The 19,707-nt window shown below is 48.2% G+C and overlaps 1 protein-coding gene across 1 annotated transcript in view; it reads left to right on the forward strand.

Annotated features, from left to right (window-relative positions):
* Nucleotides 1-1,228: 1,228 nt before the first annotated feature.
* The window catches only part of MECOM (MDS1 and EVI1 complex locus), a 300,414-nt gene continuing 281,935 nt past the window's right edge, over nucleotides 1,229-19,707 (forward strand). The window contains exon 1 of the mRNA XM_085232895.1: nucleotides 1,229-1,451. Coding sequence (XP_085089021.1) covers nucleotides 1,415-1,451 — 37 coding nt within the window. The 5' untranslated portion in view covers nucleotides 1,229-1,414. The remainder of the gene's footprint in view (nucleotides 1,452-19,707) is intronic.

The following is a 19,707-nucleotide window of genomic DNA, read 5'->3' on the forward strand; positions in this document are numbered from 1 at the left end:
CAGGGTTTAGGGTCGGAAAACACCCCGTCCGGAGCGCAGCCCCGCAGCCCGACCCGAGCTCACCCCGGAGCGCGACGGCGGCTCCCGGCCGGCACCCCGCGGGGAGAGGGGCACGGGCTGCACCCAGCTCGGCGGCACCTCCCTACAAGAACGATAGCGATAATCATCATAGCAAACCCAAATCGCCAATTAAAAACAACGACGGCATCGAGCGCGGCTCCCCGGGGAGCGCTGAGGTCCCTGAGCCGCTTTGGGGGAGCGGCGCGGAGCAGCGCGGCCCTGAAACCACGCGTGGGGGGATCGCGGGTGGGGGGCGGGGGGCTGCGGGCGGTGGGGGAAGGGGCGATGGTGAGGATTTTGTTAAAACAAAAAGTTGAGTGGCGTGTATGTACTGGCGCAGCACCGAGTCTGAAAGATTGTAATTTTCTTTTATGGTGTCTGGCAGGATTTGCAACAGATATTAATGGGAACATAAATAGCGCATGGAAGGTATTGAACAAAACTGTTTAATGCAAGGAGGTTGTACCGGAGGAAAATCTATACGTAGTTTGGATTGATTCATACCTCGGACATCGCTATCCCCTAAAGGAGTTCCCAATTTCAGAGCGCTCCCTCTTTGATTGGCAAAGTCTGTAATTAAAGACATGAGAGCGGTCGGCGTTTTGCTGTTCTAAAATCGCTTTTTCTGACCGACTGAGTGGAGTTCGAGGTGGGGAACGTGTGTGCGCCGGGCAAGTGTACGATGTGATGAGATGCATACATAATTAAACATAATCCAATATCTCTCTGCCTACGTATACCCAGAGACCCACGATAAATTGCGGCCGGATGAGAACAAACTATTGAAATGTTGCAAAATCGCCAGAGCGGGGTGAATATGTCATAAAGTTTAAAAAGAAAAGAAAAAAAAGAAAAAGAAAAAAAAAAAAAAAAAAACAGAGCAAAAGAAAGAAAGGGGAATAAAAAGCCAGAAAGAAAGTGTCATTCCTTCCACTCCGGCCCTGCCCGGCCGAGCGCGGATCTCCCGCTCCGTCCCTGCGTGGGCACACAGCGGCAGCCCCACGGCCTCCGTCCCGCACCCGGCGGCGGCTGCACGCGTCGTCCCGGCCCGGTCCGGCCCCGGTGCCGGCTGTCAGGGTCCCCTCCGGCGGTGATGGATCGCTGCAAACTTTTTTTTGGCGGCGCTGAAATGTAGAAGAGCGGGGGGGAGCCGCCCGTGCGCATGTGCGAAGGTGTCCAAACTGACAATGCTGGAGAGATAGCGAGCCGGGATTGAGAGAAAGGGAGAGTGTGTGTGCGGGAGAGGGAGAGGAGAGAGGGAGAGGGGGAGCGAAAAAGGAGGAAAAGCTCCGGGAGGAAAAAAAAAAAAGCCCCCCCCGCCCCCCACGCCGGCATCGGCCGCGGGACTGGCAGCATGCGATCCAAAGGCAGGGCGAGGAAGCTGGCCGCAAGTAGGTGCAATCCCCCTTTCTCTTGGCTTTTCCCCCTCGCTCTCTGCCATGTTGCATAGACGTGTCTGGTGCGGCGCGGAGCTCCCCGCAACCTGCAGCATCCCGGCCCGGCCCGGGGGAGGCGGCGGGGGCCGGGGGGCTGCGGCGGTCGGAGCCGGGGCCGGGACCGGAGCCGGCGTGGGGGCTGCGGGAGCCCGCGGGAGGTGGGGAAGGAGTTGAGGAAAAGTTCAGTGGCGAGCGCTGGAAGTTGCTGCCGCTGCCGGGGGCTGGAGGGGGGGGATCCGAGAGAGAGGGGGGTGCGAGGGGATCCGAGCCCTATAGTGGGCGCTGTCGGCCGTCCGTAGGGCCGGGGGCCGCGGGGGGGTGGGTCGGGGGGGTGGGGAGGTGTGTGCGTGCGTGTGAGTTTGTGTGCGTGTTTGTATTTGCGTGTGCGCGCACCGAGGGGCGGCCGTAGCTCGGCGAGCCCCGGGCACAGGTAGCGGGCGCGACCCCCGCTTGCGTCCCCCTCTAGAAAGCAATATTCACCCGCGCGATATCCGCGCGGCGCGGGACAAAGCAAAGCGAGCGGAGCGTGGGGGCGCCGCACGCGTGGGGCTGCGCGGGTTTTGCGCGGCGCGCAGCGGGCGGCTGCAGCCTGCGCGGGTCAGCGCGGAGAGCGGAGCGGAACGGCGGGGCTCTGCGTCGGCCCGGCGCTTCTCTGCTTCGGCCGCTCCCGAGGACCCGGCCGTCCACGCGCGAATGCCGAGCGGTTCTATGAGTCGCCGTATCGCCCCGTCCGTTTCTCCTTTCTGATAGGGATCTTTCTTTAAATACAACCTTTTCTTTTGAAAGAGGGACTCGACAAAAAAACTTCACCACCTTTCGCGTCCTATTTTAAAAACAGCTGATGTCTTTATTTCCTCTGACACATCTGGGCTAGTTGCAATTGATAGCCATGGCGATGGCAAAACAACAGGCAGGAGAAAAGACAAAAAAAAAAAAAAAAAAGGTCAGATGAAATGTTGCATAAGTTGTGTGATGCAAAAAACAGCTGTTTATTTACTCTTTATTTGTGAAGAAAAAAAAAAAAAAAAAGGACAAGCGTGGAAGCGAAAGATCTCCCCGGATCCTCCTCGGCTTCCCCGCGAACCGTAACAATAACAGCAGCGACCCGCGTTCGATGTGGCGATTTTCAAGCGTGCGGCGCAGCTCACTCGATTAGGAAACAAACACGCGTCGAAGCCCCGCTGTCCGTCCCGCTCGGCTCCGGCGGCCCCGCGCCCCTCCCGCCCCCCCGCCCGCCGCCCCCCGGCCGCAGCGCTGCCCGCCCGCACAGCTGCAACTCCGCACTGCGCCTCGGCTCCCGCTGCCCCAGCAGCGCTTTCCACCAAACCGCATGCGTTGCGTTAATAAGCGTTTGCTCGCAGCTCGCTCCGAAAGGGAACCGTGGCTAAAAAGCTGAGATTATATATATATATAGATTTTATTTTGCGTTCCGAAAAACTCTGTTTTCTGCCGAATTGCGGCTCGGTTTCACGGCGAGCTGGGCTGGCGGCGACCCCTGGGCTTCAGCTGGGGAAGTTTTCAGCTTCTCGCTTCGTTCTTTCGGGACCGGGAAGAGAAAAGTTTCTGCAGCCCGAACCCTCTTCGGTGGCAAATCGCAGAGATCGGGGGGGAGAGCGCTCCTCGTCATTTCACTTCTGGTTTTTTCTGCGCGTGAAATAAAACCGGCCCAGGCGCCGTGCCCGCCGCTGCTGCTCATCAAAGCGTTTCCCTCGCAATTCAAGGTGCGCATTTTCTCGCCCTCAGTGTAAAATGACTAAAAACCCCCATTTTTGAGCTCCCTCCGCCCCGAAAACAATACTAAAAAAAACAATCAGAAAAACCAAAACCGGAAAGAAGGAATGAGAAGTGAATATTTCCAAACTCCAGCTTTAAAAATAAGGGGAAAGATGAGCTCTTGCGGAGGGCGGGCGGCCGGGAGCGGTGCGTGGGGCTGCGGGGCTGCGGGGCTGCGGGGCACTGAACGCGGCTCCGGCCGAGCTCTGCACCTGCCCGTGTCGGTGCGGGGCCGCCGCGCAGCCCCCGAGCCGCTGCTTTTCCCCTGCGCAGACTTTCCGTATCCCCGAATAACCCCCGCAGCCGCAGCCCCGCAGCCGGCCCGGCTCGGCCCCGCCACCCAGTAGCCTCGTAAAGAGACAGAAGGTGATCAGATTAGGGGAACACACGGCGAGAGGGAGGCACTTGTTACTTTTACACTTTATCACCGCTTTTTTACAGGCAATTTAGTGCAGCCAAGGTAGATCCAGATCCCTCTAACCATCTGAGATAGTAAAATAACACTTTCCTAAGTTTCAGCAGGTTTTCCTGCGCCTGTAATTTGCTTCAGTCCAGTACTTAAAAGCCTTGATTGAAAAACAGAGCCGGCGACTTTATTTGCCTGTTTAAGACTCGGTCCGGGAATTTGTTTTCGAGCAGGGAGACTTTTGCCACGTCCAGGCTCCCGGCCCTCGTAGCGAGGCCGTTTATTTGCCATTACTTCGCCATCACCCACCCCTACCCGCGCCTGCACTGCGGCCGCCGCCCCGCGTCAGCGCTGGAGCAGCCGGGCCCCGCACCGCTCCGCACCGCCCCGGGAGCCGGCGCTGTCCCCGGATGGCTTCTGAGCGGCGGGCTGCAGGACGGGAGGTGCGGGGCCGGCCGAGACAATCCCATTACATGCCGGGCACATTTTCACGAGGCGCTGCATTAACCCTTTTCAGGATGCAGAGCGTGCGTCTGGCTTTCACTCTTTCTTACTTTCTCTCGCCCCCCCCCCCCCGCTTTTCTTTCATTCTCCCAATCCTCTCCTCCTTTTATTTCCCTCCTTTCCCCCCTCTTTTCTTTCTTTCTTCTTTCTTTTCTTTCTTTCTTTCTTTCTTCTTTCTTTCTTTCTTTCTTTCTTTCTTTCTTTCTTTCTTTCTTTCTTCTTTCTTTCTTTCTTTTTCTTTCTTTCTTTCTTTTTCTTTCTTTTCTTTCTTTCTTTCTTTCTTTTCTTTCTTTCTTTCTTTCTTTCTTTCTTTCTTTCTTTTCCTTCTTTCTTTTCCCCTCTTCTTCTATTCTCCCATTCTCCCTCCCTTTTTTTTTCTTTTCTTTTCCTTCATTTCTTTCTTTCTTTCTTTCTTTCTTTCTTTCTTTCTTTCTTTCTTTCTTTCTTTCTTTCTTCTCTTTCTTTCTTTCTTCCTTCCTTCCTTCCTTCCTTCCTTCCTTCCTTCCTTCCTTCCTTCCTTCCTTCCTTCCTTCCTTCCTTCCTTCCTTTTCTTCCTTTCCTTCTTTCCTTCTTCTCTCTCTTTCTCTCTTTCCCTCTTTCCTTCTTTCCTTCCTTCTTTCTTTCCTTCTTTCTTTCCCTCTCTTTCACTCTTCCTCTCCCTCTTTCTTTCCCTCTTTCCTCCTTCCTTTTTTTTTGTCTCCTTCCTTCCTTCCTTCCTTCCTTCCTTCCTTCCTTCCTTCCTTCCTTCCTTCCTTCCTTCCTTCCTTCCTTCCTTCCTTCCTTCCTTCCTTCCTTCCTTCCTTCCTTCCTTCCTTCCTTCCCATTTCTCTCTCTCTTTCCCTCCTTTTTTTCTTTCCCTCTTTTTCTTTCTTTCCCTTTCTCCTTCCTTCCTCCTTTTTCCTTCTTTTTCTTTTCTTTTCTTTTCTTTTCTTTTCTTTTCTTTTCTTTTCTTTTCTTTCTTTCTTTTCTCTTCTCTTCTCTTCTCTTCTCTTCTCTTCTCTTCTCTTCTCTTCTCTTCTCTTCTCTTCTCTTCTCTTCTCTCTTCTCTTCTCTTCTCTTCTCTTCTCTTCTCTTCTCTTCTCTTCTCCTTCCTCCTCTCTTTCTCAGTTTCTCACTACTTTCCTACTTCCCCTCACTCTCCCTCACTCTCTCCCTGGCCTCCCCTCCATTTCTCCCTCCTTTCTCCACCCCCAGCCCTCCAGCCCCACACGGCGCTCCGGCCGCTGCCTCCCGTCCCTCCCGCCGCCCCCAGCAGCCGCCCCGGCCGCGCTGCGGACACGAGGAGGGCGCGGAGGGACGGCCGGCCCGGCAACGGCACGGCCCCGCTGGAAATGAAAAACGCAAGCCGTGTTAATTAACGCTGTTTACATGGGGTACAAGAAACTTAAGAAATGTTTCTACAAAGGGGAAGGAACTGTTTACAAAACTCTTTCAAAAGTGTGACATATTGCTGCAGTTCCAGCACTAAAAAGCCAAACACACTTACACGCCTTTGAAGTCGGCTGGCTGAGGCAACATTATTTGACTCGGCTTCAGCTCTTGCTTGTGGCTATAACTAATGGCTTTTACCTATTTAGCGGCGGGGAGGGGCGAGGGCCGGGCGCCGCGGCCATTGGGTCTCTCGGAGCGGGGCTTGGCTCCCCGCCAGCCCTGTACAATGTCAACATTGAATATTTGAATTCCCAGACTCTATTTAACAACTTTCTAAATAAATAAACTCATTGTGTGTCTGTGTTTAAAATTATTTCACCTCTTTCATAAAAGCTACAGCATCTTATTACACCGGCCTCTTAGGCTGCTTTTCCCCCTTTTCTCTCCAAACAAACACAACCAGAGCTGAACGTGGCTTTTTTTTTTTTTTTTTTTTTTTTTTACTACCTTCTCCCTGCTCCTTTCCTCTCATCCCCACGGCTGGGAGCTGCTCGGACCCCTCCTGGCTGTTTGACTGCTGCCAAAGCCGTGTCCCTGCTCGGTTCAATATCCATCATCCCTGCCAGGGACCCATGTGAGTGCCACTGCTGTGCTGTGCCCTGGCCGTGCTCCATCATTCTGGCTGCCGGGCCACAGGCAGGCTCCAGGGACAGCTTTCGTTGTTGTTGCCATAAATGGCTGTTAGTGTTTGTATTCACCTATTCACCCAGTTACTGACGTGCATGTGTGTGGATGTGTCTGTGCCCACTGTGTATGTATGCAGTTGTAACACACCTTTCTGTTACTGCCAGCTACACACACATATATGGAATACTTATATATGTTTGTGTGCATACAGGTAAAGAAAACAACTAAATCCATGTGCTCTCTGCAATTGCACTTACATATGTTCTGGCAGCCATGGCTCCTGTGGGTTCCTGCAGCCCATGCACATCGTGCTGCCTCTGAACTGCTGTGGGTTTACATGGGGAATGCAGGCGTGGAGCTGACATACACGAGCCTATATGTTGTTCCCTGGCACGTTTCCCAAACACATTAATTGTGCACTTCCGTGGTGGAAGTATTCTTTGAAAATATTTATTGACTTCACATATACGTAAGGCTGTTTGGCCAGAGGAGACATTTCTGGCTGTCTTGAGGAGCACAGTCCTCTGGTAAAGCTGCTGGAGAGGAACGTGGAGGAACTTGAAAGGTCCCTTCCAACTCAAACAATTCTGTGATTCTGTGACTCTAACTCAGTTAGGACAGGAACGGGGTGGAGGGGAGCACCAGCACCTCCTGAAGCTTGGGTGAGGGCTGGGCAGCAGGGAGCAGTGGGTTCCGTACATCTCAGCTAATGAAGCCATGTCTGCAGCACTTACCCTGCTTTGCTGCAAACCGGTTTCCAAACAGATGTACTGAAAGTTTGGAAGGGCCCGTTCAGACGCTCAGGTTTCCAACTAAGAATTCATGATATTTGTTTATTTAAAATTTAACAAGGTTTGCTGTCATTTTTGGAGCAGCTCAGTGCTCTTTTGCCATGATTTAATGCAGTCGGTTTTACATCATTGTAGTTTAGTTAGGCAAGGCTGGGAGCTCCGACATGAAAAGCAGAAGGAGGTTTAATCACACATGGCTTTTCCAATGAGCAGATACAGTGTAATATTACCCAGTAGACAGAGCTAGAGCTGTGTGAATGCAGATTAGAAATACAGTTTATATTTAAGTAGTGAAGGTATTTAACCATTAAAACAATTTACAAAGAGCTGGGTGGATTTCAACATCACTGGAATTCCTTTGTCTTAATTAAGGTTGGCTGTTTTTCTAAAAAGATACAGGCTAATCCAAACAGGAATTAATTTAGGGAATTCCTGTAGCTGTTATACAGGGGGGCAGAGCAGACCATTCTTCCTGGCTTTCTGCTTGGTGCAACTAGTTAGAGCAGCACTCATATGGAGATGTAGGCTCAAGGCTGGGATCACAGGAACACGCTTAAAAAAACTGAATGGGCACTGAAAAAAAATAGCAGTTCAGCACAGGAGCACAGTCTGGCTCAGAGGGAGCTGCTCTTTTCCAGCACTGCTGCTTCATGGTTGCATTGCAGACGCATCCCTGCAGTGCAAAGCGAAGGTGCCAGCTGGGCTGTACAAGGATGGGAAGGAGAAGGGTGTGCACGATGGGGTTAGTGCATGGAGAAGGGACCTGGCCCTGGGGCTGCAGCTCCTGGGTACCCTGCAATGCTGAGAGTGGCTGTGAGCTGGGGAGCAAACCAGGACTTCGACTCTTTGCAATGCGACTTTAAATACTGGAATTAAAATGCACGGAATATAAAGAAGTGCTGCCCAGTTGTTGGCTGGTTTTCTGCTCCCCCCCTTTTTCTGCACTCCTGGGCAGAGCTTCTCCGTGGCTCCGGGAAGAACAGAGCTGGTGGGGAGGAGGGAAGCCATCTGCAATGAATTTTATGAATTTTCTATTTGGTGCTAAATGTGTAACAAAGAGAGAGAAATGTGAGCTAATCCAGCTATAGGAGCTGGGAAGTGAAATGCAATTCAGTTTATTTCAGGCTTTCACAATGTGGTCTGTTTCAGTGAAGCATTATCTTTTAAACCGGGATATATGCAGCAACATAAAACCCCACTACCTTAAGGGAATGTCAAAGTTTGATCTACAAAATAAAGGAAATTCAAAGTTAAGGCTGAAATGTACCACATGGCCTCTGCATCCCAGAAACACTAGGAGGTGAGGTAGTAGCTGCAGGTAGGGGCTGCACCCAGCCAGGATTCATGGCATGAGCCGGGATCTGTGCTGAGCAAAAGGTCTGTGATGGTCCTGAGGCCTTCTGCACATCTGGGCCGATCTGATGTGAGCCTTGTGGTGGGAGGATTACAGCACGGAGCTCAATTTATACACTAGGAGCACTCTTTCCCCTTCGGCACCAACTTTTTTTGTTTAGAAAAACCTTATACTGGGGTGAAATTTTTGCACAGAAAAGAGATGCACACGAGTTCCAGCTTTATTATTTACATTTCTGTATCTTTTATCAGAAATTCCTCTGGTATGTCTGAACGTGCACACTGTGTTTTAGCCCTGTTCATACTCTAAATGTAAATTGCTGTAAAATAATACACAGCGTAGAAACTGCTGCACAACTGGTGCCCTCACCTCCTGACCCCGGCCATATTCCGTTGCAGAGCAGCACTGCTCTCTTTTTGATTACAGTAAGTTATAAACCAGAAGAGCAAAGCTTCCACGAATGGGTTATTTTTGGCAATCGGATCACCGATTATGTATAACATTTCAAAAAATGTGAGTTCTGCCAGTTTGATCTCTGAGAGGGCTACAGAAAAGGGAAGCTTTCAGACTGCTGTAACATCATACTGTTTTGTCTGGTAGATATCATTAGATTAGCAGAATCCTGAGAACTTCGTATCGACCAATCTAACAAAATTTCCCAGGTGGCTTAAATTAAAAAATTAGCACTAAATATATTTTGTGTAATGCAATTTATTACGGCTGTTTATTGTGTGCAGAGGGAGAATGTTTGGCTTCAGATCTTCCTGCACAACACGTGCCCTCCTGCAGCTGGCGGGCTGTGCAGCCCATTGTGGTGCCAGCCCTGCACAGAGCCTGGCTGTGCTCCCTGCTCTGAGAGCTGCAGGAGGGCAGAGCCTCACCCTGCACAGCCACCAGCCTGCTGCACAGCAGCTGGGGCAGGAGAGCTCAGTGCCAGGGTATGGGGTGTTTCGGGGCAGTGATGCTTGCTAGAAGGGGGGTGTGACTTGGTAGCAGCACTCAGAAGGTTTTGTGGTAGTGGGACAGGGGGGCTGGGCTCTGCCCTAAGGATGCTTCTCCTAGACAAAAGACAAAGGGGGACAGGGCTCACTGGGATGGACATGTCCATGTCCACCTTCTGCTGGGATGCTCTGAATGTGAGCTTTTCAGTTCTCAGCTGGCTCCAGAAAAAAATCCTGCCCTCTCTACTGCTTTTTTTGTGTGTGTGTGTGTGTGAGGATGATACACAGCAAGAGTGAAATCATAGCTCAACGAAAATAACCTCCATCCCCTGCCTCCAAGCTTCTTCACACATGTAGTAACACCAAACTGGCACAGACAATGGAAAAAGGCTTTGTGTTTTGGAAGCCGAGCTGGCTTAGTGATAGCTACAGGCTTGGCCCCAAAGCCACCGATGGAGCAGGGTCTGGCCCTAAATCCAGCAATGCAGGGTCTGGCTGGGGCTGCTCTGCCTACTGTTCCTGTAGGGAGCTCAGCAGCAGCTTCCCTGCCCAGGGTGTGCCGACATGCTGGGTAGCTGCCACGCTGAGGGCTTGCTGGGTACCTGCTGCAGCATCAGTGCACAAGGTCATCCCCAAGATCTGGCCTCATTCAGGAGTCGTTCCAGCCATCTGGATGAAATATGAGCATTGCTGATGCTGCCATGGTGAGCTTACTCCATTTGTTCGGCCATCCAGTGGAGTGGGGACAGACATGGGATGTGGTGCAGACTGGGGTGGGGACCTACCAGCCTAATGCTGCATCTTCTGAACAAGTATTTGTTCTGCTTGAAGTGCCCAGTACCTCCAGCAAGTGCTGCTGTGTGTGCCCCATTACCACTTCCTGCTTCATCCCCAACACATGTATGAAGGATGAGCAAGACCACAGAGAAAAGCCACCCCAAACATATCTAAAATGTGGTTTGAGTGCCCATTGGTGCCTGTAGGTTTGATTTAAAAACCATTTAACATTTTGAGCACTTGACAGAAATGATTAACTTCTCCCTCTTGAAACCACTTTGCCATTTGAAGTTGATGTGGCCATTTTTTCCCCAGCAGATTCTATTTACTTGCACCTTGCTGAGGAATTAAGCAATGCTTTCTGTGAGTTTTAATCTTTCCATTCTCTTTGTGGCTCCCATATAAAGGGAGAAAAGGAAACATGTTGTCTGGAAGTATTTTCAAGTGATGTTTCTATTTTACTCTTTTTAGGCTCTTGATGTATTTTTGGCTGGGGGGACTGGCATGAGGACTGGGCTAAGAATACACACCACAGAGAAGCAAAATTGTATTGGCTCTAACTGCCTTATCAACACTGCGTTATACTTTTATTGTCTTATTTTTGTTGTTCTATCACGATAACAGTAATTTATAGCAATAATTAAGAAATGTTAACTTTAAAAAGAAAAAAGGAAAAGCTGATTCTTTCATGTCTTATAGTGGGCATATCTAGTAGTCATTGACTGCCTGCCTAGGTGCTATGGGCACATGCTCTGCCTGCACAAACTGCTGTTTGAGGTGCGTGGTGCTGTGGGAAACAGGAAGGCACCAGAAGCAGCCAAAGTAAATGAGACATGGTGAAATGATGTGCTTGGCCATGAACGATGGATATTGGAGATGTCTGAGGGAATAATACCGTTTGGTGTCTTTAATGTCAGCAAGCAGCCTCAGAATGAGAGGAAGGGTGAAATTCCATGTGCTGGACCAGTGCCCCAAGAGAAAACCCAGCTGAGTCTGAGCAAAAAAGAGTGGCATAGAGTTGTACCCAGAATGGGATGGAGAGAACTTCTCATCCATGGAGGAAGGCTGGGAGATTCCTTTCCAACCTGACATTATTATTTATAATTTAACTTGAGTCAAAGCATTGACAGCAGAACCCAGCCAGGCCTGTGTGCCCCTGTTGCTGGGCTCAGAGCAAACGTGGGCAGTTCATGCAGAGCTTGGTATCTCAGAAATTAAGTTCAACTTAATTTTCAGGCTTAGTGCTCTATATATGCAATTACAGTGTTGCTGGAGGCAGTAATACAATCCTGGGCAGTAGTAGTGGTTGCTTTGAAGAAGAGCCACCAAGTCGAGGCTGCATACTGCCAGGCTTCCCACTTGCATGTTGGTGGACATGCTTCAGCGTTAATCCCATTAGACCTCTCCATTTGCCATAAAATCCCCACTTTTTCTATTTCAGAGTGCCCTATTATTTTTGGCAGTGGCCTTCACCTTGTGTGACCAACCTGCTTTAAGCTCCAAGAATCCCGGCAGCATCACCCACCTCTCTCAAAGCACGGAGCCCTGAGGTTGGTGGGGAGGAGGAGGGCAGCCTTGCAGGTAATCCAGCCCAATAAACCCCAGGACTGCGGTTCCTGTGTGCCTCCCACCCCGTGCTGCCAGGAGAAGCAGGCGATGCAGCCAGCAGTGCCAGCAACCAGAACGTCCCCCAAGCCAGCAAGGCTTATTATGCTTCTTTTTAAACCACTGCCAAGAAAAAGGGTCCATGCAACCTCCGAGTGAGGCTTCGTAAGCTCAGTTTTATGTTTGGCTAATTTGGAGCCAAACCATGAATTTTGCATAGAGAAATACCCCATGGAGCATCAGACTGGGAAAAAAATATATTAAGGAAAGGGAGGACTGATAATTTTATGGCTTCCTTGAAGTTAGGCAGTAAAATGGGCTTCATTTAGCAATTTCCTTACTTCTGATTGCAATTTTGTTACCAGCGTAATGGTTTTAGATATAATTTTCTGTGAATATGGAGAAACTTTAGACACCCAGGCTTTGTGCGCCGTGCTGAGTGGTGCCACACTCCAGGTTCCACGAGCTGCCCGCAGTGTGAAACGTTTGGTTTTGGAGCAGGATGCCAGGCAGGACGTGTTGGTGGCACTTGGATTTGCTCTTAAAAGTGTGTTGAGCACGCATGTCCGGACTGCCCTAGAAAGGACTGGTAGGAATAGACCCTGGAAAGCCAATTGTGTGGCATATTTTTTCAAGGATGAAGTATTTCTAATTTGAAATCCACTTAAGAGCCAGATTTTTACAGGTAAAGTGATTACTGTGACCTCAAAGCTCATCTTCCAAACCAGAAGCTATTACCATCCCATGTCCCTTAGCCTTCTGGCCAAAGTGTGTGTGCAAATTCCATCCAGAATTTCTTTGATGGGATTAAGAGAAACCTCTGCTATGTTTGCTCCTCACACGAGTAGTTATTTTTCACTTAACATGGTTCAACTTTAAAAAAATGTATTTTACAATGCAATAATTCTCACTCATTTTTCGTTGGGGAGTCATTTAGAGAAGGAAAACTAACCATGGGCAGACGTTAGCAGGAGCACTGCTGATACCTGCAACACGTCCAGCTGTTGAGGGAAGTGACTGTGGGTGAAGGAGATGCCATCATGACTTTGGCAGTTTGTTTATTAGACATTAAATGGTGGACATTTCTCCTTCCAGCTCTTACTGGTCTGAGGACTCAGATGTAACCTTGAAAGACCTTTTTGGGGTTTTGAACAGAATTTAAATCCCATCAGTGCTCAATACTATTTGTGTGAAGGAGAAAAGAGAAGGCATCATGGGACAGGAAAAAGAAGGTGCAGAAACTTGAGAAAAAAAAGGGATTTTACATTTTAATGGCTTCAAAGGGTTCCTTCTTGGTGTCACAGCACGTATGGAGCAAAGAAGGAGCATTTGATGTCTTTTTGCTCCCTTTGTTTATGCACGTTGTGCACGGCCAGCCAGTAACCATCAGACCCAACCTGACAGCCTGCTGGGTTACACTGAAAGGAAGGGGATCTCCTGGGCCAGCAGCAGACACAGGGCTGGAAATAGAGCAGGGCTCAGCAAATGGGGTGAAGGTGCTCTCATGCACCCCTGTGCGCTCTCTCCCTTGTGCATGCATGAAGGTGCAGGTCTGCTCTTCAGATCCCTGTCTCCCCTCCCTGCTCCTGATCAGCAAAATGGCCTGGAGATAGATCCAGCCCAGGCTGCAAGCTGGAGGGAGTGGTGTTGCTTTAGGCTCCCTGCCTGTTGGGTGACATATCAGGAGAAATAAGGCTGAGCCTGAAACGGTGCCGAACAGCATTGGAGAGGGCTGGGAGGCTGAGCTACAAAAATGAAAGCAAGGAATTTAACAGCAGTAAAAGAGAGGTTAAGGAGAGAAAGAAAAGGAGAGGAAATAAAAGTGATACGAAGGGTTAGAAAAACAGCTATGTCCAAATATTAACCTCTGCTGCTGCATTTGGACCCTATACTGTGTTAATAGCAGTATGTGGTGAATATGTGTTGGGATGGAAGACTATATTTAATTTCAGAAATTATCTGTATCATCTCAATACTGAAAACATTCAAGAAAAAGTTCTTCCCTGTGTGTGCAGCCCCCCCTTGGAGTGGCTTCTTCCCCTCAGCATGCTAAATCAGAAGGAGCTGCCCCAAAGCACAGTGACATGAAGGCAGTGGGAGGGCAGAGCATGCTGTGGGGCTCATTTGGCAGCTGGCCCTGGGCCCTGGCCAGCAGATATGGGGCAACCTTCCCTCTGTCTGGGACTGCTCTCATCTCTGACACTCAGAAGCATAAAATCTTTACAGCTCTTTAAAATAAGGAGTTCTTGTCTCCCTGTTGGATGTCTGGATGCTCCTGGGATTGCATTCTTCCATAAGTATCATTTGTTTCAGAGCACAGGTCACAATGAGACAGCCCAGATCTTGATTTCTGGGAACATCTTTATAGGCTTGTTTTCACAGCCATATAATGACGTTATTTTATCTGTCCATCTCTGATACTGCTTCCTGATATTCAGAATTATCAGCATTACCCATCAGTCACTCCAGTGTTTTCCAGCCTTCAGTACCATCATCATCAGTTTTTAAGACATTTTTTAACATTATAGCTATACTGATCACTGTGGCTTTTTAATTTTTACTTCCTGAAATTAATTGAAGTCTTCAAAAAATTCTGTTGAGGTGTGCAGGGCCAGCTGAGGAGGAGCAGAAGGTTAATCTAGCGTTATATTTTTATTAACTTCCTGAGTGTCCAAGTAAGGAAAGGCTGTTTGTTCTTTTTTACTTTTTTTTTTTTTTTTAAGTGATGTGGAAGAGTAACACATCTGTTTTCTTAATTGTCCACCGTCCACTTAATTGAGCTGTGCATCTCCTTTCAGGCACCCAGGCTGCCCAGCTGCTCTCTCCCTGGGCTTGCACCAGGGTTTCTCCTGTTTCTGAACTCACTCATGTGCTTGCACACCTTACTTGCTGGCTGGTCCAGGGTACAATGGGATTTAGGTGGGAGATGGTAGAGAGAGGATTACTTAGTGCAAAAATAAAGAAATGGGAGGGTGCATCCTGCTTCCCCTCCCCAGCTTCCTTTGCTCAGAAAGCCCTGCTCAGCTGGGTTCAATCAGGGGGAAGCTGCTCAGCTTGATTAGGAAGGGCCACTGATGCCTCTCACCTGCTAGCTGGGCTGGGTTGGGTTGGGTTTGGTGATGTTGGGCAGGAGATGCTTGGTGTTAGAGCTGCTAGCCTTGGTATCTCAGTAAGTGCTTTGCCTTTGGGCTTTAGCACAGTGTGAAGCTGCCTCAGTTTCTCCTGTGCTCAGGGGTTTCTCCTCACGTGGTGTGGCAATCCTGATATGCTTGGTGATGTGGCCTGAGCTGTAACAGTGTTCTCATGGTGTCATTGAAGCACTGGCATCTACAACACGCTCTTCTCCCTGGAGTTCAATTAAAGCCTAAAAAAAAAAAAAAGCAGATGTGCTCTTGATAAATATCTAGATATGCTTTTCTGCAATCTTCTCTTATTTAGCATTGTGTTCACTGCTGATGGGTTTTCAGCATTGGTTACAACGTGCAGAAGCACCAGGTGGACTTTTTCCCCTGTGTGCATTTCAGATGGTGCTGGAGACAAGCTTGGGTTCAGGATGGCTGCTCTGTTCCCAGCGTGGTCTCCTCATTCAGAACTAAACACTGTTGGAATAGATGTTAGATATCACATCTTGTTCTACTTTCTACCACGGTCCTGAGTGCCAGCGCCTCTATTCGTTCTTCTTTCAGTGCTATGGTTCTGCCATGTTACATGTGATCCTCTCAATGCATGTAAATGTTAAAACAAGGGGAAAAAAAAAAAAGGCTTGCTTTTGGCTGCAGGTTCAGATCAACCATAGTTAGCAGCAGAAGCCAGAGCTTCTTTAGTTTTGTGGTCAGCAGTGTCTGGGAAGGCTTTGTGGGTGTTCTGAGCACAGGCACCTCATGTTTTGCTAGGCACTGGGAAAGCTGTACCTCTTGTATTGTCAGCAGGACAGTGGTAGAGCAGCTCCATCCCGTTTGTGTTTGGTTAATAACCAAGAAAAGGTGCACAAGTGCTATAGGAAGCTCTCACAAAGCCAGACTGCATCTGAGGCTGGAGCTGTGCTGATAGAGTTGGAGGTTTTGGAAGAGCATCCTTTGCAGAGCAGCAATCACCAAATAACATCTCCAGATCCTTGTATTGACTGTGCCTGAACCAAAACCCAGTGCTTTTTGTGTTTTGGGAACCACAGAGCCTACCAGGAGTAGGAACTGCACATGGTGTCCATTTGCTGGGCTGATGGAAAACATGGGAACTCCCTTCTGGCCAAGCTGAGCATCTCTGTGAACTAAAATTGTGGATCTGTTTGTCTAATGTTAACAGATGTAACATAAATGAGTTCCTATGCACTTTGCTGGTTCACTAATGGCACTTGTTTATAAGTGCTTTATGTTAACAGCTATTTGATGGTGCCCATTAGTATTTCCTAGGGTAATGTTTTATAATAAAGCGAATGCTAGCCAAAAGCAATAGTAATACGATAAACAAAAAATCCAAATGCTGGGTGAGAAATGTAATGGAGCCAGGGCTGAATTCAGGTGGGAGTTTGGTTTAATCTAAAGGTTAAAAAATGTTATAATTTGGGTTTAAGTAAATTGGCTCTCTAGTCCCAGAGGTCTCGCTCTTGTAATTCTCGTGCCTCCAAAGCTCCCACTAATGCCGATGGGAGCCTTGGGCGCACAAGAAATGCGGGTTCAGGTACTAAAGTTACAGATTGGCTTGGACCAAAACCCCTAATCCAAATACCTCCAGCTTTTGAAAGCATTTGCCAATTGGATTTGAATCTGGACACAAACATTGTGGCTTGAGCTCATCTGAGCTCACTTACATCTGTGTAAATCTGTAGTATGGCCCCGATCCAGCAAAGCACGTAAATATGTGCTTAATTTGACTTCAAGGGGGCTATTGTGCGCTTAAAGCTAAGCATGTGTTTAAGTGCTTTGCTGGACTCAAGTCCAAATACATTGGAGTCAATGAAATGACACCGAATAGTGCGGTGTAAGTGAGATATGAAATGAACCAAAATGTTTGCGTTTCTACCTGGAAATGAACACGCTGTTCATATCCTACATATCCTGCATGCACTTTGTGTTTTCATCTCTCAGCACATAACGTATTCTTTACGGTAACCTGTCCCTTCAATACAGTAAAGAAGAAATATACTTTGAATTTTCCTCCTCTATTACTCATATTTCATGAAGTGTGTTCTTATGCCAAGTGTCTGTTTATATATATTTACACATGTTGTTTTTTTATTGGTATTGGCAAAATACAAGAAGAAAAAATATTATACAGTTAAAAACTTGTAAACAGTTTTATCCCTCATTTAAAACATTTTTAAAGAGTTTACCTGCTATGGTTAGGTTACTTCAACTTATTTTCAGTTTGTTAGTCTGACCAACTTAAAAAATAACTGCATTGCTTTGTTTTTAGCTGCAAATACACACGTCACCCTTGTTTACAGTGTGACACGTGAATGTCCCTTTATACTTAATAATTAAATGCTACTTTTGTACTTTAAATCCCCCATTTGGCGAGCTACATAAAGCTGCCAATGAATACTTTCATGTGACGAAGTTAATATTGGTGAAAAGATTATGTATCGCTTTTTTGACTGCTGCAGCTTGCTGCAAAGAGAACACAAAAGAGTTAATTGAGTCCAGCTCTGCAAGGGTGGCAGAGGCATGGGCTGGAATGGTGAATTAAGAAAAAGAAAACAAAACACAACAAGAAATAGCACTTGTGTCTGTGTGATGACCACAATGCAGACAGACAAAGACAAACTGCACGTTGCAAATGTCTGTAGCTTATTAATGAGGTAATAGAAGCAAAATTAGGTATCAGCAGGGTTTGGCTCTGAATGAAACAGAGATCTTTTATCTCGGAGTGCTCTGTGGAAGACTCACAGGCTGTGATGTACTGGTCAAGGCTGTGCCACTCTTGGCTATAGGAGTGACTGGTGCCATTGGAATTCACCAGCGTTTCCCACTTGAGGCACACAGATGTGAGTCTGCTGGCTGGCTGGAGAATGAGGAAATGTTTGCGTGGGAATCGATGAAGAAAGATGCTTTTGTTTATTTCTTCTGAACGTATAGAATATTTTGCAATTAGGTTCTGTCTGGAGGGTGGTCACTGGTTTTTCTCCCAGCCAGCACTGGGGGAGCTTGTAGAGGATGATGGCTGCAGAGAGCAATCTGCCTGCCAGGCCCATCCACAGCCCCTCTGCCTCTGTGAGGTGTCAGAGCTTCTATTAACATTAGATGTGGATTCAACCCTGGATAGGTAAGGTTTCCCTTTAAGAAAAATCGCTGTGGCCTTCAGCTGCACCATAAATGCGTTCAGTGGTTGTGAAGAGATTCTGGTGCACGTACAGCCAAACCCTGAATTCCTCCTCAAGTGAGAGTCGGAGCGAGGATTGATTTCAGCCCCTGCTCTAGGCTGTGCCTGAGTAACTCAGCTGGTGGTGACGGCGGTGCTCCCAATTCCCTTTGCATGGCAGCGTGTGCTCACTGCTGCTTGCCTGGTTGGGGTGACAGAGCCATCCTGCTGCCCCTGTATCTCACCCCTTTGGCTCCGTCCCGTTGAGAGAGGTGGTGCCATGGTGCTGTCCCACCTGCGGGCTCTGTTGCAGGACCCTCGGCTCAGGAAATGCCCTATAAATCTCAGTGCCTTTTGTTACCTGCTGTGGTACGTGACTGATGGCTTAAGGTAAAGAATGGGTATTTGAGGAGAGGGTGATTAACAAAAACATCCTTCTGTGCTTTCTGCTCAGTTGCCGTGACCAGTGCTCTCAGAAGGCAGGCTGATGTGATTTGCAGCCCCTTAGTCACGAAAATGAGGACAGGTCTGCTTTGCAGCCTGGCACTCCCTTACTTCCCCATTCCCTCCATGTCTGGTCTTGCAGGCCACTTTGCTGTGATGTTTTTGGGCTGTGGTTAATTTTCTGGAGCATGAGTGTGGCCTGGTGTGAGTGCATTAGCAAAGTGAGCCTGCGATAAAATGTCTCTGCATCCTGCTGCCCCTTCTGTAGGTCAGGCTATTTGTCCCACCCAGACGGGGTGTCTGGCAGCTCTGGCGGTGTCCCTCGTTTTGGCATGGGAAAACTTGTTTTGTTTAGCACCGGGGAAACAATATGCATAAATAGTAATGCTTGAACCTAAACACTCCTGTTGTCTCTATGCAATTATTTTATGACAGGTATTTCTTTTTCCCTGAAGGACTTGAGTCCCAGCCTGCAGAATAGCTGCTGTCGAGTGGAAGCATTCCTGCTATTTTCCCTCAATTCAGAGGAAGCAATGCACTTGTTGTGTTACCTTGGTGAATCCAAAGTGGTTTTCACTTCCCTTAATTAAGCCTCCTTTGGCGACGGCCCCTCCAAGGTGGAGAGTGGAGCGTGCTCAGGAGCACTGCCGCTGATTTGAATTCCTAAATTCCTCTCCTTGCAAACTTCAAAGGCGAGTATATTGCTCTAAGAGGCACCAATTATGTAAACCTTGGGCTATTCAGAGTGTTCCATAATTATTTATTTTCAACGACAGAGGTTTTAACCCAAACTAGACAGAACACTGGCATTTCTCCAGTTATTAGATTCTATTGAAAATGGTATTAAACAATGGGCAGGGTAACAGGGTAGATTAGTGTTCCTTCATCTTCCTGACCTGGCCATGTGTCAGAGCTGACCAAAATTACTTTGATTTGATGGCCATTAAAGGTCATGAGCAGAATGGGATCAGATGTCTCGGCTGAGGCTGAAGTGCACAACATTATATATTGATAGTAATTAAGTTGTTTCATTTAATAAGCACCATCAGATTTAAAGGTATTGTTACAGTATTGAGGTGGGGAGGAGGAAGGAGGCGGCCTGGATGGAGGCTGAGGGAGAGAGAAAGGCTCTGGAATGAGTGAAATATGTCCCCAGAGTAATTTTTTATTTTATAAACTGAATGCAAACCTGATGGAGAACTATGGAAATGAGCAGTTGTGCTGGATACATACACACACACTCTCAATATTCCTATACTGT

This window comes from Meleagris gallopavo, chromosome 11, assembly GCF_905368555.1.
Source record: "Meleagris gallopavo chromosome 11, MGAL_WU_HG_1.1, whole genome shotgun sequence".
NCBI classification, from domain to species: Eukaryota; Metazoa; Chordata; class Aves; order Galliformes; family Phasianidae; genus Meleagris; species Meleagris gallopavo.